Genomic DNA, 18,804 nt, shown 5'->3' with positions numbered 1-18,804 from the left:
TAGAAGCTATCTGCACTCCTGAGTAGAAGAGCTCAGCTGAGACAATGTGTGTGCATCTGACCCTGTCTCGGAAAACACAAGCCAGGCGCTTTTCGCTACAGATGTGACCTACAAAAATACTTCAAGATGTCTTTGGTGTATCTGACTGGTTACATCAATGCTGTATGAACTGATCAAATCGATTCTAAAGTAACAGTAATGCTAAATGGAACGTTTCTGTAGCAGGGATAGAAGATTTTGTAATAGCCAGCTGTGTTTGTTTTCTTCCACCCACAACTTCCCAAGCACTAGCTACTGACGTAGCCTGCCTGTAAGTAAACAGGCTGCCCCACTGCACCAAAGAAGGCTGAATGCAGCACTGCAGGAATGCACCGACTTCAGCAGTTGTATTCACAAGCTCTTAGGGCGCAAAAGGCAGCGACACTGACTCACCCAAAGCCAAGTCAAGCAGAAGGTGAGCCAATACCCAATGCCAAACAGCCTCAGCTAGTTTGTGCTGGCCCCGGGCCAGGTAAAGGTGCCACCACGCTCTGCAATGTCCCCTGCACACCCAGCTACACTTGCTTCCACATTACTTGCCAAAGTTTATTATGAATATTCTTCTAAAATGTTTATATTCAATCCAAACTTCGATAGAAGGTGTGGAGTGTATCCAGTACGTAATGCTCTGACAGGATAAGCCTCATTTTTCCTACAGTTTTCCTCCTCTTTACAGATTGGAGGAACACACCCTTCTCCAAAAAGTCCGAGTGCTCTTTTTACACTACTTTCAAAATTAATACGTTCCTAATTTTTGTTTGTTAGCACTTAATAAAAGGTATTATAATGACATAGGAATAGGAAAGTTGTTTGCTTATAAGAATTTGCTCTTAAAACACGCATCAAGATTTTTGTCTTATATAAGCGAAATAAAGTCTTGAGCAGTATATCCCTTCTCATTCCACATATCCTTCTGTTTCACCAGCTACGTGAAGAAACACTAACACTAGAAATCTTGGTCATGATGTTAACCTGTGTAACCAAATCCACTAAGTTAGCCAAGCATTAAGGATTGCCACTTTAGATAAAATCACACCACCCCAGAGATCTAAATCACCCTAATTTCAGTATGACAAAGAACACACATTCATTTCTTTTGATTTTTTTTAAAAGGGCTGTCACATTTTCCCGAAGTGAAAATAAATAGATTATCAATTTCAGTTTTTCAAGACTAACAAAAGCAATGCAGTTGCAGGTTAATACTTACAGATTACTGCTTCTTTTATATTGTTATTAGCATCACTGATTCCTTTTTGTATTTCATCCAGCCAAAGAAGCGCTGATTCATCTTGTGATTCCTGGAAAAAGAATAGAGGAAAGACTTGAAAAAAATGAATTATAACAGAAGTTGCCTGAACGTACTGATAGAGCTCTGATATACAGTCTTCTCTTGTGAAGCCCTTGGACACGAACAAGAATTTGACTCCTTAAAAATCAGCAGTAAAACACATCCATATTCTATTTACTGACTTGAATAAACTCCTTTTCAAATACAAAGTCCTGAAAGTTTTCGTGTATAGAAGACACCATCCTGCTAATGATCAATAAAAATTTTAAGTGAAGCTAGAAACATTTTCATTTCCATGATAAATACGCAATGTAATCCGAGTGTCAAATAAAGCCACATGTTATCAGGCAGCACTGTAATAGCACATGAAGAGCAGAAAGCAGAACACTGCAGGAAGCTGGCCTTCTTTCAGGATTCCTTATTCTGAAAGGATCTGCGTGTACACCTGAATACATATTACATTAGAAAATAACAGCTCAAGTTTAGTAACAATAACTTAGCTCAGGTGGTAAATGTTTCAGGAATTGAGCAGCAGAGCAGCTCTCACTCTTCTTACAGGTTAACAGTACATGGCCTTAAACCCAAGTTAAAGTAGAAGGTGCAGGAGAGTGGGCTCAGCATCCCCACTAACCAACCCTGCTCTGGCTGCTGGGGTTCACAGGTGAGCCAGCAGTTCAGCTGAGAAAGTAGGATTTCACAGCTAAAGTTACATTAAAAATCTAGTGGTGGTGGGAAAAAAAAAATCATTCTAAAGAAAAGCAAGCACCAGGTCTATAATAGACCAATGAGAGAAACTGGAATGTACTGATTCAATAAAGATCTAGGCATATATAGACATATTTCAGGAAAAAAACCCAGAAACTCTCTCAAACTAAAACAGTATGGACAGAGAACCATCTTCACTATTAATATCCCTGGTTTTGTGCCCAACTCCAGGCCAAAAAAGCAGTAAGTCTGTTACCTGTGGAAATGACAAAAAGAAAACAGGGTAAAACCCCCTAAAGACAGACTGTCCAGTTTCCATCATATATGTAAAGAAGGTGGCAGAATATCTAAATAAAATCAAGTAGTATCAGGGTAATTGCATGACAGCGGACACAGAGCAAGTTTTTCCTAACACGGAAGTTACAGTTACCACTTGAGAGAATATACAATGATTTCCCAAACTACAGCTGACAATTTTGAGAAAAGGACTGAGAAACTAAAAATTCTTATTCCTTATCTGATGTCCAGCTTTTACACACCAAACACAAGAACAGACAATTACTGCTCTGGAGCCAAGTACAGCTTATGCCGAGCCTTGCTGCTAGGTTGGAAGGCAGACCAAGACTTGGGGAATTTTGTCTGCTAGAGCAAGCTGCCGTTACTTGACATTCAAGGAAAATATAATTAATAAAAAAAACAGCCAAGCAGAGAAAAAGGAAGGGATCAACAAAAGAGAAGATGAAAACAGGCGAAAAGTTTTAGAGGCTGCAGGCTGTGGAGGGGTGGGAACTGCCTGAGCACAGCCGGCAGCCAGGCTGAAGGAGCACAGACAGCTAACAGCTGGTAGGGAGGTAAAAGACACAGCAGAGCACACTTTTCTTAAGGCACATTTCTACGTGTGGCTTGCTTTTGCCTTTGCATTTGCTAAGCCAAGATCATCACACTTCTCCAAGCCTGGCTTCTTCCTTGAGAAGGGTACGGAGTTCAGCAACGTGGCATTTTGGTCTGTGAATGAGACCCTTGAGGTTTACTAAACACACCCTTTGATTTTTCCAGAAAACACCTTTTACCAAGTATCTGTATGTACAGGTTCGAGTAGAACACCCCACATAGGCTTCAGGCTTGTGGTAAATTAGGAGTTAAATCACTGCTGTAAAGCAATTTTATCTCTGTGTTGGGCAGAGGCTGAAACTGAGTCATGTGTGCATATTTGGATTCGTCACACCCTCTTGCTGTAGTAGACAAAGAACAAACTAGTTCCTTGCCATAAACCTCATGCTTACAGGATGCTTCTGGAGGACAGATCAATCATTCTTTAGTCCCTTTACCACGGGGAAGAAACATCCCCACAAAATGCCTCAAGATGAACTAGAGCAGCATCGTTGTTTGGCTAGCTGGATTTCACGTACTACAATGAAGATACTGGTTTTCACTGGACTGCTCTCTCTCACCTCCAATCTTTTCACAACAGGTGAGTCCTCCTTTCTGTATCTATCCCATACTTTAGTCGATAACCTGGGCTTCTTGATAAAGTTGGCGCTTCACTAACTTGAAAGGGTTGTACACACATTACAGAAAATTGGGAAGTCTTGCTTAAGGCAGATTTTTATTCTTCTATTTCAGTGACAACTTACCTCCCCCCAGTCACTTTCTATAAGGAATTTTATTTATGCGATCTGTCTTCACTTACTGAAAATGGATCTTATCTCTAGTATTTCTGTAGTGATATGATAATTTTAAACCTGTAGAGTTTCTGCTTTAAAACATTCAACAGAATTATGACTTCATAGATGCTGTTATTAGAAGGAAATGCTCAGATAACTATTGTGACAAAAATAACCAAAGGAAATGATCAAATAGGCCTATTTTTTTTCTCACTAGAATTAAAGCTGTTTTCAAAGCAAGCTCATTTTGAAAAGCTGTTTTATATATACACAGAGTGCACGGGCATGCACATATATGTCTCAAACAGTGACTAAAATTAATTTTCTGAATTAACCATCCAGAAAATTATTTAAAAAGGGATGCAGGCTACTAATGATAATTTCAAAACTTTCTACCTTAGATCGGCCAGTAAACACTGATAAAACTGTTTTCCATATTTTATTCCAATATGGAATGGTAAAAGAAGAACGCACAGGTTTTCATCCAAATTTCAGTTTGCTTCTGAATTCCAGTTTCAAGATCCATTCTGTAAGCTTTACACCAAGTCTTTTTGCAAACGCAGCTAAGAAGTTTTAAATGGTAAAATTACATAGCTGTTTATTCTGCAAAACCTGTTTTGTAACACATGGGTTTAGAAGATATTTTGATATCTGTGCTTCATCTGGAAATGTCAACGTGTCTACAAAGTTCTCTACTAAAGACTGAGGAACAGGCATTAGTAAAAGTGGCATCATTAGCTTTGCCCACATGCTAACAATATTTGGTCACTGAAAATTTTCCTGCTGCATGAAAAATTTTATTCATTTACCAATAAGTTTGATCTAATACCAGTCCAGGCATTTGTTTTCAGTTCTTAAGACTAACTGCCCTTCCTCACGCATGAGAAGCTGAAAAGATCTGGTTTGCTTTAGTCAGAAGCTGAATAACGTTAATTTGGTATGTGAGACTAAAAAATTGAGGGTAATCTCAATTTTTTAATATGAAAGTTTCAGCCTGTGCTAGGCAAGACAGCACTTTTTGCATCTTTTGCAGTCATGCATTTTATTGATGAAGTGACAAGGTTAATGCCACTGTTTGCTTTGGAAATTCTGATCAAGCCTACACCAAGGCTGCTGCTTACGTGATGAATTCCCGTCACTGCTACTGAAAAAAAACTATCTACAGGTGATAAAGATTAGACAAGCGTAATTTTTATCAAAGATTATCGAAAACATGCAAAATGCAGAAAGGTCAGCTTAACGCTGAATTCATGCTAAATTTTCAAGGATGGGAGTGAGATGACAAAGTGAAGATCCTCCTTGAGTACATTTGGTATGAACATCAAATGCAAAGGAGAATGCCACCAAATCTTTTAAACGTATATTACTTTTCTCATGGAAATGTTTATCTTTCTCCATACCTGAAGGTGCATTATATTGCTATTGCAGTAGTTTCCCATTTTTAACAGTTTTAACTTTTTTTTAAGCTTCAGAATTTTCACTGAATAGCTCTGCAATTAAAACAGTGTCTCTTATCAAGACTTTCCGTGGAATTTCAGCAAGAGACTATGACTACATCCCCCCTTATGCTATGGAAGGGGAGACAACAACCATTCATATCAGAGAACACAAGTGCTCTTCAAAAAAGTCAAATGACTCCACTTTAACAGAAGTAAACAATACTACACTGGAGTACCTGACCAGTTCTCTGAGCACGAAGCTAATACCCACCGTCTACCTCAGTGCTGTTTTATTGGGTGTGCCTTCCAATGCCATCATTTTGTGGATGCTGCTCTTCAGGATCCGGTCTGTGTGCACTGCCATCCTCTACGCAAACCTGGCAGTTTCTGATCTGCTTTTCTGCATTGTGCTGCCCTTCAAAATAGCGTACCACATCAATGGGAACAACTGGATTTTTGGGGAAATGATGTGTCGAACTACCACTGCGGTGTTTTATGGCAACATGTACTGCTCCATTCTGCTGCTTACGTGCATCAGTGTCAGCCGCTACGTGGCCATCGTTCACCCCTTCACCTACAAGAGCCTGCCAAAACGTGCCTATGCCATCACTGTCTGCGCTACCGTGTGGGCCATAGTCTTCTTGTACATGCTCCCACTCTGCATAATGCAACAAAGCTATTACGTGAAACAGCTGGACATTTATACCTGCCATGATGTGCACAACACCTGTGAAACTGTATCTTCCTTCCAGTTCTACTACTATGTTTCTTTAGTTATCTTTGGGTTTTTAATACCTCTTGCAACCATTGTTTTCTGCTATGTCTCAATTATACAGACACTCAAGACTAATGAATGGTTCTGGTATGTTAAAGTCAGCCTATTGATCCTTACCATCTTTGCTATTTGCTTTGTGCCAAGCAATATTATCCTTATTATCCACCACATCAACTATTACTACTACAATAGAGATGAGTTGTACTCTTTTTATCTAATTGCTTTATGCCTTAGCAGCTTAAACAGTTGTTTTGACCCTTTCCTTTATTTTCTGATGTCAAAAATTAGAAGTCAATCCAATATTTATCTAACAATGGTTAAAATATCCAGGGAAAAATGAATTTAGTTCTATATTTATATTATTGGAATTATGATTTTGTGTAGTATTAACCCAGGTAGCAACAAATCTCAGGTGCAACAATTTAACTTAAAAATTTAAAGTGTTAACAACCACATTCTCCGTAAAATTTATTTCCTTCCACACACCACAAAAGGAATATCTTCAGAAATACACTTATCCAGGCCTATAATTTTATCACATGTATTACAACATCTGGTGTACCTAGATTCAGGGAAGTGGCTCTGAACTTTCATTTCCTTCTGAGATTACAACTTTCACGGCCACAGAGAAGAAACCAGAATATCAGTCATCACAGCCCCTGAACACCAGAATGGGAATCAATATCTGAACAGTACTCTTCGGCCTGTTCATGATTTCTAAATACTTCAAGTTAGCTCTCAGCCTACAATCACTGCTGGAACAGTGATGCGAAAACAAGTTTTTGGCCCAGTGGAAATGGGAACAAGTAAAAGCATTTTCTAAGTGTCCAGGAGTCATTAAGCTTTGCAGAAGCTCCCTGTCACACAGCCAAGAGCAAATACTGCGCTGCATGTTGAAAACTAGAGAGCCAGAGTCCCCACAGGTTCAAGGAGCTGTAAATCTATAGCTGCAGACACAGAGCCCGACACTTCCAAGGCAGCATCTCCTACGAGGCTGCTTAACCAGCTTTGCACTGAAGACTTGTTCTTCCACTTCCTCAGTGCCTGCACTCCTCTAGCCCATGAGGACTGCTGGGAGCTAACCCTTATCAGTGTGAATCCAGGCATGTATTATTCCCGCTTGGTAAGCAAAACAGGGAAGACACTTTGTAGAATTCTCTATTTCCACATCCTCACAGGAAATGCCTACAGTGTTACAAATACTGGAGCTAGTTATGATTGATTGTCCGCATTAAAAAAGCAAAGTGTCAGCTTCTACATTTACAGAAACTCAGTAGCTACATACATACTGAGTATAAGTCCAACAAAACGAGCTCAGTAGTTGGTATTTGTATTTGTAACTACAGCATGTAAGACAGTGATGAGAGAAAGTGTTTTACATCAGTTTGATAATAGTACTGTAAAAAACTTTAAATTAAATAATTTGCACTGGAAAAAGTCTTCAAGGAATTTGCAGCCTGGCAAGACTCCTCTTCAATTTCTTCTGGTTCCTAGTTCAAATTAGTTTTAATCATGCCATTCCCTCAACATGCACAAGAACAGACTTTAAAGATCACCTTAAAATAATCCAGATGTCATGCAACTGTTGTAAATATAAAAACCATGAACCTAACTCTAAAACCTGTGTGCCTATCACTCAAAAAATAAAATAACATAGGAACCACTTCAGAGTTTGGCACATCTGTTTAACTTTTCAGGTATCCATAATATATTCCCTTACCACAGGGTTTCTCATTACAAGGACCTGAATATGCTTGGTTTGAAATGGTCGTGAGAACTGTTAGAAGCTGTGGTTTAAGATTACAGGAATAAATAGATTCCATATTTACCTTTTCAGTTTCAAGCAAGGAACAAATAGGTGTGATCTAGGATGAAGACCTGTAATGTGTACTGGGAGATTTGGGTACAGACTCTGCTGCCCTAAAGCCACTACAGCTACAGGAACGTGACAGCAGACTGGTTAGAATAAGTGAGCAGGACTGACCAATATTTTTCCAGATGCTGGGAAACACAGGAAGTTAACAGGGAGACCTATCTGATCCTTGTAAATCAAATACTTCCTTCTACCACAGCTCACTCTTAAAACATGTTAAATGCAACTCAAGGCAGACCTGTTTTATAAACAAGGCTTGGAAAAAGCGGACACAACTATCTTTTCAATCCCCTTTGGATTTTTTTTTTTAAGGAAAGTTCAATCTAAATCATATCTTTACCTAAAGAATGAGGATGTCCATATGATTGACCAGCATACAAAGTAAGTCTGATTAAAGCATCTGAGTATTTCTTTTGGAAGCACATATAGTACAATGTCTTGCTCTCTTCTTAAACAGGAGCAATGTTCCTGTTTGCAGAGATGATGTTTTAAGTAGTTATCAAAGGACTGCAAAACCAAAATACCTCAGGAGAAAGGCCAGCGGGAGCTTCTAGGAACACCACAAAATTTTTAATGAGAAGAATTCAAGGAGATTTTCAAAGAAAATGTGTAATTTTTGTTCCAAAGCTTGAAGACACCCATTTGCTTCCTATTGGCATATTCACACAGGGACAGCAGTAGGCACCAGGTTCACACCTGGGGAGCACAGCAGCAGCCAGCAGGAGTGAGCCAGGGCAGGGCTGCTGTATGCAGGCAGGTGGGCACCTGTGGGCTGCAGGAGTCTGCCTTGGAGACATCCCAGCTTGCCATGCATGCACAAAGGGTCTGGCATGTCCTTGGCCAGTACTGCAGAGCCACCACCTGCACAGACACCCTCTGCATGCAAATACCAACCCTGGCCCTTCCATGCATGCACTAAAACCTCCCCAGCACGTATGGCAAGGGAGGAGGCTCTTCAGCATCCAGGGCTCAGTGAAACCAGCCCTTACCTGGGAACCCAAGCAAGAAATTGAGATATGCAATTGCCTTTTGAAAGTCCTGACAGTGGATTACAGAAACACAGATTCACAGCAGGTACCACATGTGAGGTGGCAAGTTCAGGGACTTTCTCCAGCTGACCGTATCACTTTAAGAACATGTGATGTGACTTTTAAGTGTCTTTTCCAAACACTGGGTATTTTACTTGCTGTGCTAGTAGCTTTAGCTAATCTTGTCTTCAGTCATATCCTGCAAGCTGTTAGGCTGATCTTTGTTTACGTTTCCCTGAGCTGTGATGCTAACCAGGGCACTGCTTTTAGGGAAGCAGATAGCAATATTCTGCTGAGATAGATTTAAACTGAAGGCACATACAAGACTATCAGCTTGCTGTTGATAAAACCAGAAAAATATGTACAAAACTCCACTATTATAAAGCAACAGATTTAAGCAACCGAGACTCCTCAAAGTACTCCGCAGCAATTTGTTAAGGAACACTATGGCCCCTTCAGCATGACTATGACACCTTTCTGGCAAAAGCCTCAGTTCCTATTCATATAGGAACTGCCTGTTTGACACAATCTAATGATTTGACCCTTGCACAAATTCATAACTATGTCAGGGCCATTGCTGCTCATGTTTTGTAATAGCTGCAGCAACCTAGCAGAATTAACAATAAGCAAGGTTATGTCAAGTCAGAAGTGACACATATGCAGAATATATCTTGGTATTAATACATTAAGAATTAATCCCTTTTGCCAGTCAAAATAAGTTGTAGTGGAAGAAAACTTAGTGCCAGTTTGTTGTCATTGGCTTATTTACGATCCCATTGACACAGCTAATCCAAATGTTGGGGTAACAGGACAGGGACACACATCTAGGTGAAAAGAAATGGCTTTTCATTTCTGACAAACAGCAACAGTCACAGCTCTGACCTTGCATTTCTGTGCTTTGGCGTGGTGCAGAACATCCCGATAGTGCCTTGCATTTACTGGTCTCACATCTTGCAGCTTCGCTGTGGGTAACAGTAGAGTTTCCAGAATTTTCTCAGGACTCCCTTGGTCAATTGCTTCATTAATGTGGCTAATTGCAATGATTCCTATGAAATGGAAAAGCTATTAAAATTGCAGTTATCAAAGAAAGATACAACTCATCAAATATCAGGTACAAACAAAGCAGTAACGTGAACAGAAAAATCAAGTAACAAGAAGCAGAAGCAGTGACAGCAGCTGATTTTAAATTATTTTTGCTTAAATAGTCATGTGAAGCTATTAAGGCATACATTTTTCCTTTCTGCAACAGTTCTTGGTTCATCTGAATCTACTTCTTCATAAAAATTAAATTTATCCTTACTGAGAAGAAGAAACCAGACTTGCCTGCTTTCAGGACAGGAGTATCTACATGAAGCTTAAGGAAATGTTGGGCATCACATCTAAACATGCTCACCTACATATTAGCTTACAGTGCTGAAAGACAGATCTTCAAGTTATTTCATACCAGATTACATGAAACTCTGATTTGAACAAATACAAACATACTGACCTCCCAGCTACAGCATTACACAACAACTTAACCTCATTTCTTTAAATTTCCAATTCCTTGAATAACCAATCTGATGATGTTAACCTTATAAGAATTCAATTGATAGCATGGCCCAGTATTTAATAAAACTTCTAACTCATTTTCTTCAGACTGGTCTCAACATTTTAAAATCAACTTCCTCCTGCCCCCTCCCCCCCAGTGCTGAAACACATTGAAGTACTTTCTCCCTAAAGCCACCCCAGAAGGCCATCAGCCAAGGGCTTCCCCGTCACCTGTAAGGGATGGCATCCCTGCCAGTAGCAGATAATTCTCACCAAGTCTCTCCCAGACCCACCACAGCCCACCTGCCAGGGTCACAGATCCACGCCCTCATAAGGCTTTGAGAATGAACAATTTTTCCAGGGTGCTACCGAAAAGGAATGATGCAGACATATGGGGTTCTTTATGAAAAGAGAGGCTACCCTTCATCCTCTCCTCTCTGCCACAAATAACCATTCCCAGGCAAAGACCAGTATCACTGAAACAAAGTGCAGCTGTTCTAGCACTGAAGACTGACTCTCCTAATGCAAGATCACCTTTCTTAAGGCCTATTTTAATTCCTAATGACTGCAGAGCTTCAGACAATTTTGTCAGTCAAACGAACTGCTCCACATCCCACCTTGCCAGAAGGCACACATTATGAGCCACAGGGGTCCACAGCAACCACTTGATTTAGGAAGCAACAATCCAGCCAGTTTTAGTATTTCTGTAATATAAAGCTTCTCTTCTCAGTATGAAACAGTAGTATGCACGAGACCAATGGCAGTGTGGAAAAGGCACACACACCTTGCATCAGTGCCACCCTGGAAACAGCCTGCACCTTACAAAGGCTCTCAAATTATACTGCAGGCTGCTTCCCAAATAGCAAGGAGTCTGAAAGCTGTCCTACCCTTTCCTTGCTCCAGCAAACTGGGCATAACCCGATAACCTCAAATTTTAATTAAAAGAAAAAAGAATAAAATAATTAAAAAAATCATACTTCTATATTCATTGAGGAAACTTGGTCCTTCAGCATTTTTGAAGCCCAAATGACCAGCTATCACATTTAATAGAATACCACCCTTTAAGAGCAATGCAGTTATATTCAGCTTCAAAAATAATCTCTGAATCCATTTATATTACAAAAAGTAGGCATAAGAAGCTACTCTCAGACAGGAAACCAAGTTACCTAAAAGGAGAGCAGAACAGATAATTGCACTGCATAACTTCTTACCAACTCCATTGTGAAAAACGAGGGCTTGGAAATCATTTAACATTAAAAAAATTTTCCACAGGACACTGCCTGTAATTTCTTCCCCTATCCCCCAATATGCTTAAAATTTCTGCAAAATCCCTGAAGTGACACCATCCAGTGTAAATACTGAAAGATACCGCCAAATGGGTGGAACCATGGCATTTGTTACCCTACAGAAGGCAGGGACCCTACAACACATTTCAGCCAGCCAAAATATAACCAGGAATACTTCAACAATATTTAAAGACCAACTGGTGTTCAAAATTATTTAACACTTTCTTGAAGAGTGTCTGTATAAGGCCATTCAGCACATGAATTTATGTGCCAAGGACTAGACTATCATCTCCATTGGGGATGTAGAGCAAGAATTACTTACTTTCAGTTTCTTCTTGAATTTGCATATTAACCATATCAATGCAGTTCTGGATATCATTCCAGCTTAAATAATCTTGGCCTTGAGATGAAGCCTCTGACTTAATAGACAATAGTGTATCAGCATAACTATAAGAAGATATAAAATACATAAATGTATTTCATATATAAACTGCCATAAAGAATTAGTCAGACTTATCACCCATCAAAAAGCCCAGTACTTTTTTCAATGAATGAATTTCAGACAACTCTTATGTGCCAGAAATTATACAGATATGCAAGCTGCCTTGCTGTTCTAGGTGTGCATTTCAGGATCTGAAAAAATGGCCCTGTACTCTAACTCAGAGCACTTTTCTTACCATCATCCCATGTTGCCAATACCTGCACTGGACGTACATTTTGCTGTATGGCACTACAGACAAATTTGGGAGAAACTAGGCTTGGTTTCTTGCTACACTAAGTCAAAGACCAGAATTTCTGCCCTAGCACCAGGATGCCTCCATGGTCTCTTGATGTGAAGGATGACAAGACATGGGCAGAGGAAGGGAACAAAATATGATGCTCCTCTCCCCAAAACTCAAGGTCCTGCAAGCACAGGCTCTGTAACCTGTGTCTACTCTTAGAAGGATCACAGATCAAGATGAGCTAGAAACCTTCACAGCAAAGTAAACTTATATACATAAGTTAAATAATTTTCATATTCTGAATCAAGCATACAAATGCCACAATACGTCAAATCAAATACCTGTGCTCTACTTCCAGCAGAAGCCTGAGAAATGAATAGTTGACAGAAAAGATGCAGGAGAGAATTATCATTTCCTGATCTGATTTGCCAGATTTCCAGCATCCAGAAGCCTGCATTTAAGGGCTTCCTGAGCTGGAGGCTACATACCACTATATAGTTGCAAACAGTGCTATGCCCCATTACTTTATCTACTGTTATCTGAAATTCTTGAGGACGGAGTCCCGCTATTGAAGTGTTTTGTGAGATAACAGTTCCTTATGTAAATTTTAAGCTTTAGGTTTAATAATGTCCAATCTTTTATCATTCCAATTCTCATAAGAAAATTAAAAGTGACATTTTAAGAGAAGCTAGCACCTTTTACTAACCTTCCCCACAACACTTTTTTGCAGACTTACATCTTACTTCCCCTAAATTCTTTTTTCTAGGAAATACATTCCGAACAAGTTCATGTTTTCTGGTAGAAAGTCACTGAACACCATCTCCCTCACTGAACTTTTCCTAGCTCTACTGTATTCCCTGTGGTATTGCACAACCAAAGCTTCCAGCAATATTCAACATATGGTTGGCAGCACAGATTTACATAATAGCATAATAAAATTTTATTTTTTTCTTTAGCCCAATTAATTCCTAGTGTTTCATTTGTATTGACTGGCAGTTTAATCTAAAGATCAGGTCACAGTAACATCAGCTACAAATGCTGCACTTGGACACTTTGGGGCCTGTTTCTGTGTATTTATAATGTTTGCTTCTCTTGCCACAACCACTACCTCACATTAGCAGAGGCCAAGAGGCAGATGAATTTTGCTCAACCTTATGCTATTCTGCTCCCTCTAACCAAAACACTGGTCTCTTATTCCTTTCCTGACTTCCCTCCTTCCAGCTTTGAGACACCTAGCAAGGGCTGCTCTCAGATTCATGTCCCCTGGCAGCCTGGTGAAGATCTTCAGCCACTGCTGTCTCTTTTGCCTAGTAATGCCTTCCAGCAGCACCTAGAGGTTTCCACCATCCATGACTGAGGCAAGAACTGGCCATGTCCCACACTCTCCTGACACACTGGAGGCTCAGGAAGGAATCACACAGATCTTAGTGTTCCCTGGTGGGTTTTTTTGCAGATACACAAAAGAACAGAGGTAGCAGCCCATGTCTGTGATGAGTCAGGCATGTGGCAGTGCAAACAGCTGACAGCTGAGTGAAGGCTCTAATTTAGTGTTGAACACGCTCATGTGCCACAGCATCATACTCAGCTTTTCAGCAAACAGGACTATGCTGCATTTTTTAGACTTTTACAATTTTCAAGCAAGAAAAGGGCCAGCCACAGTTTAAGGGACCTCAAAGCACTAGACACTATCTCATTCTAAAGATCTTCTCTCAGTATAGCAGAGGGGTTACTGATTAACAATTTCCAGCAAGTTGGTATGTGTTTTAGTGTCTGCAAAAAATCTTGTCAGATCTTAATATTTACTTTCTGAGGATATTTTCCCCACACCTCACACATCCTCTGCCCTCAAACATCTGAGGTTGTGCAATTGCTTATACTTACAGATATACAACTAATTCAGCAATTGTCACATTATCCCTTATTAACTTGTGACACGGACATTTATCTTTCAGCTCTTTCAACTTCATAGCCACAGCACAGGACAGCCCACCTAGTAAACGCCTACTTATCCTTTTGCAGATGTTGCCAAGTCTCATCCAGACAAGATAAAATGAACCTTTACCGTAGAAAGTTTTCCTCTTCTAGGTTATTGAAGCCAATGCATGGGTTTCCAAGATGATTCTTTATTGTTAGGATGTCCTTGTTTTCCAAGTCCTGGTTTAGCAACACAACAGCTGACAACATTTTTACTGCAATAAACAGTTCATCATGTGCCAGGTAGTTCTGTAGGACAATAATGTACCACAGTCAGGGAGCTAAATAAGCAGTGCAACAATTTTGAGTTACACAGTCTAGATATCAAGGAGATGGACTTAATTTAAAAAGCCTGGTAAATTTCCTAGTCATAGGCATGTCAAGTTAACACGTAGATCTTACTGGGCTTGCTACACATCCCTTCAGCCTTTCCATCTTCTGTCCACAATCCTATCTATTCTGGTCTTACCCTCATAGCAGGGTTTACTATTCTACATTATACCTAAACCAGAGTTAGTTCTCATTAAGAGCATGCAACAATTAAAAAATGTCAGTCAATTTGTTGCAACACAAGAGTTCAGCCAGAGCTAAGTACGTCAGGAAACAAGTCCAGTGGCTCAATATTACCTATTCAACCAAAACCATTCATGCAATATGTAACACCATGGCAAGAGAATTAAGTCTGATTTTACACAACAACATGCTATTTTTGTGCTCTTTCATGGTTTGGCTACGTAACATCAGTGAGCAGGTCATAAGCTTTTCACTCTTACCACAGCATTCTGTTGTTGGAGGGTGAACAGCTCAGTCTGATAGACAGCAGCAGCAAATGAGTGAACAACAGGCAGCTGTGCCTCCGGATTCATCAGTGCAACCAGTGTTTTACTAGGATCACAGTTACGAATTGCAGTATTGATATTGTCAACTGCTATAAGTTCTAGAGAACAGCAGGGAAAGAAAAGCCTATTAATTTTCACATCGGTTGCTCTTTATGCCATGTAGATGATAATAAGGTTATTCCAAAGAATGTAATTTTCTGTCATTAAGGAAAAATCATATTTGTGCGAGAGTCTTCAAGACACAGTTACTGCATGTTGCAAAAATAGTGTCTATTCAAAAGTATGCAGCAAATAATCGACTGGAGGACTTCAAAGTTTCTGGACTTTTAGATATTAGAGACTGCTTATTGGACCTTTAACCCAAGACAAGGAGCTGACCCCATCCTAGTACACAGAAAGCCCTAACATCCCTTCTGGGTTTGCTTGCACCAGGTACTGCTGGGCACGTCTGATCCAGCACCTCAGTCTTACTTCACCGCAAATGCTCCTTTCCTTCCATGCTATGTTTTCTCCATTGCCTTTTCTCTTTTGGCAGGACCTAATTCAGATAGACAGAACAAGCCTGTCCTGCAACATCAATGAGATTTTTATTGTCTATTTCAGGAGGCCTGGTAGAAATCAGTCAGGTATGTTGGGATTTTCAGTAGCTAAACAGATTGAAAACCACATGCTACAGCTTCTAGGGTTTCCTCTGTGTGACATCCCCTGCTCATTTGTCTACCAGTCCTCAAGTGCTGCCACCTACAAATTATCCCCTTCTCTACAGCTCAATTTTAAAATTAAACAGACCACCATAAATGACAATGAACACAGCCCTTTTTGGTACCTGAACAACTTGCCTGCTTTACTTTTTGCCAAACTGACTTCAGCAGAGTTTTGAACCCCAGCAGAAAAATGCTGAAAACCACTTCCCACTTAGGCAGCTGCAGAAACCTTGCAACACCCTTTAGCTTAGTCATAACAACCATAATTGCACACCTGGAGGAGCCAGCTTTGAAGAAACCCTCGCCAGGATACACCCAGCAACATATTGTACAAGGGGCCACTGTGCTCTTGCAAAGGGAAACAACTCTGAAGGTCAGAGCACATGTGGCAGAGCAAAGAACGACAATTATGTAAATGTTATTTCCATCAGCGAGATAACCCCCCTCATCCTCTACCTTATCCTAGGCTTTTCTGTATCATGATCCAGCAAATGTTTTTAGTCACCACTCAAGACACCACTCATACAGACTGCTCAGGTCTGTACAAGACTGCTTGTGAAGGAGACGTCATCCACAGTTCATGTATGCAGAGACACTCAGATCTTATGATACAACACAGACTTTGAAAACCTTTCTAGGTAACCAGACCCACATAAACAAGCCCCTGGCCTCTCATTTCAATTGCTCTGAAGTACAGTTAGGTGGGGTCATGTTTTTATTGAAGGTTCTCTCTATTGGCTATTCCTGGGGTTAGAAAAATGAAAGGTTCTCAAAGCTATGGCGTGCATGCTTTTTTAGAGAAAAGAGTAAAGAAGAAAAGAGTCAGTCTACAAACAGACAAGACTAGCTCTGTAGTCAATAACTTAGCTACTGACTTCTAATTCAAGAACTGAACATGCAACTTGCAAAACACTATTTACATCGTTCACATTCCGCTATTTTTTTGTTTTCAAACCAAACATAAGAAATAAATTGCTCTCCAGATTGCTGTTGCTACTTTTCATACATCGAGATTTCCCTCTTCATCTCCTTTTGGTAAAGGAGAAACTTTTACAGAAAGTACTGCTCACCATGCCTAAGTAATCTGAAATAGGCTAATACTTGAGGTAGCAAGTCAAACTTATCTTCTGGCTTAAGTTGACCTCACAGTACAGCCTTTAAATCACATTACAAAAGCAATCACCCTGGACACAAAGCATTGGAAATAATACCAGAGACAAAACAGCCACTAAGCCATGCCCAGACGTAGCATGAAATGACAGCAGTTTAATGAAAGCTGAACTTCCTAGCAAAGAGGTTTCCACTCAAAAGCAGCAAATTTAGCATGCACTGCAAATTTAGATCCCCTTAACTATATTTTCACAAGCTAACTTGTGTCTTGTGACCTTATTAGCAGGCTAAGAACAGGTTAGATTTAGATACAAGTGTCTAAAAGTGAGAATAATTTTTCTCTGTGATGTGATTGCAAAATATTCTTCCTTGTGATCATTCTACTGTAATTCTACCAGGTTGGTTATCACTCCCAAGTGAGGATTAATACTGCACTGAAATATTTGTTCAAGCCATCAAGCCATGCATTACCTTCAATTTTAGCCAACGTGTTTACCAGTGGCTTCAGTAATTCATAGAAAAATGTATTGGCTACCTCAGAGCGTATATCCGATGCAGCACAGATCGGTGACTTGTCAATTGTGACAGAGAATAGTTACAAAAATAAAAAGCAACGCATATGGTTTCAGTTTGAGAAACCTTGTTTACATGCAAGAAATGGTGGATTCAATTAATCAACTTAACAATCATTAAATGGTGACGGTAGAAAAATGAGTATTAAAACAGTTACTCACTAAGCTTGTGAGCCTCAGCTTCCGCATTGGCAACACTAACTTCTTTCTGTATTTCACTTTTGTCGAGCATATTTGGAACCCCTGCTATCTAACAGATCAGAAAAAAAGATTTAATTATGCTTTTAAGTTTGATGGGAGACAAAAAAAACCTTGATGGGACAGTAGGATTTGATTGTACTATCCCTTGTGCATCAAATACAATGTCACAGTAAACACAGCATTAATCTTTCCCTCTGACTTTTGTCTACTCAAATTGATGAATTTTCTCCTTAAAACCCACTTGACTCTTTCATTTGCTCTTAATATTGAGTCATTACCTATTGTTGTACTCAAGTTATAACTCATTTTCAAAGTAAACATAGTATGAGGGGCTGCATGCTATACTGCAGTTTTTCTTCTTACATCCTAGTAACTACTTACAGGGACGCCATGCTCTTTAGAGCAAATGCAGCTACTTTGGTGTTGATTAGTACATCAATTATTCTAATAACTTTATAAAAGTGTTTCATAGGTGGTGCTGAAGGCAGAGTAAAGGTAATTTCTCTCTGGATTAAAATCAGCTAAAAACCCGTGAACTGATGTGTAGTACCTGTTCCATTCAATTACCTGCATTTTCTGTTCTTTAGAATCACACAATTGCAATAGGTACCATGAAGAATTTTGTGGCAGAACGTCAAGTAGGCTCAGAGCAGGACGGTTCAAACCTGCCATCAGTGCCACTTCATCTTGTTGGTCAATAGCCTCATTCACTTGGACTAAAGCTACGTGAACTGAAATGAAAACAATGCTTACAAACAGCAAAAACGGTTTTGAAAAAGAAGTCCATTGCTGCCAGCATCTCACTTTTTGTGAAAGCCAGCTAGTGTGGCAATTTTTATCCAGCACAGGATTATTATTTCAAGACTGGCCCTACAAAGGAAGTCTCTGGCTCTGTGTGAGCCCATGTGGGAGCAGTTCAACCATAGCCAGCTGGAAGCTTACAAATGAATTTTGGCTCTATATAGAAGAGGGGGTCAAAATTTACAGTATTCTGCACACAAAAGGATTTAATGTGAGGAAAGACAGCAGGTAATAAAGTATTTGATTCTGAACTG

The 18,804-nt window shown here is 39.8% G+C and overlaps 2 protein-coding genes across 9 annotated transcripts in view; one reads left to right on the top strand and one right to left on the bottom strand.

Moving 5' to 3' along the window:
• The window catches only part of IQGAP2 (IQ motif containing GTPase activating protein 2), a 127,913-nt gene that overhangs the window by 30,585 nt on the left and 78,524 nt on the right, over window positions 1-18,804 (bottom strand). For 3 of the 8 annotated variants that reach the window (XM_056324197.1, XM_056324199.1, XM_056324200.1), the window contains exons 10-16: window positions 18,317-18,480; window positions 17,711-17,798; window positions 15,097-15,260; window positions 14,412-14,572; window positions 11,950-12,074; window positions 9,694-9,857; window positions 1,247-1,337 (exon numbers count right to left, since the gene is read on the bottom strand). In XM_056324197.1, the coding sequence (XP_056180172.1) occupies window positions 1,247-1,337; window positions 9,694-9,857; window positions 11,950-12,074; window positions 14,412-14,572; window positions 15,097-15,260; window positions 17,711-17,798; window positions 18,317-18,480 (957 nt within the window). The remainder of the gene's footprint in view (window positions 1-1,246; window positions 1,338-9,693; window positions 9,858-11,949; window positions 12,075-14,411; window positions 14,573-15,096; window positions 15,261-17,710; window positions 17,799-18,316; window positions 18,481-18,804) is intronic. The other 5 variants (XM_056324201.1, XM_056324202.1, XM_056324204.1 and 2 more) reach the window with 3 other exon arrangements.
• F2RL2 (coagulation factor II thrombin receptor like 2) lies at window positions 3,203-7,573 on the top strand. Its single transcript, XM_056324206.1, has 2 exons — window positions 3,203-3,503; window positions 5,163-7,573. Exons 1-2 carry the CDS (start codon window positions 3,308-3,310, stop codon window positions 6,248-6,250), a joined length of 1,284 nt encoding a protein of 427 aa, XP_056180181.1. The 5' UTR covers window positions 3,203-3,307; the 3' UTR covers window positions 6,251-7,573.

The sequence above is a fragment of the Falco biarmicus genome, chromosome Z (genome assembly GCF_023638135.1).
Source record: "Falco biarmicus isolate bFalBia1 chromosome Z, bFalBia1.pri, whole genome shotgun sequence".
In the NCBI taxonomy this organism is placed as follows: Eukaryota; Metazoa; Chordata; class Aves; order Falconiformes; family Falconidae; genus Falco; species Falco biarmicus.
This window is presented reverse-complemented; position numbering and strand designations above follow the sequence as displayed.

Coding starts and splice junctions, on each gene's coding strand:
- F2RL2 (XM_056324206.1), top strand. CDS start 3,308: ATGCTTACAGGATGCTTCTGGAGGACAGATCAATCATTCTTTAGTCCC. Junction 3,504..5,162: donor CTCCAATCTTTTCACAACAG/GTGAGTCCTCCT, acceptor CTTTTTTTTAAG/CTTCAGAATTTTCACTGAAT.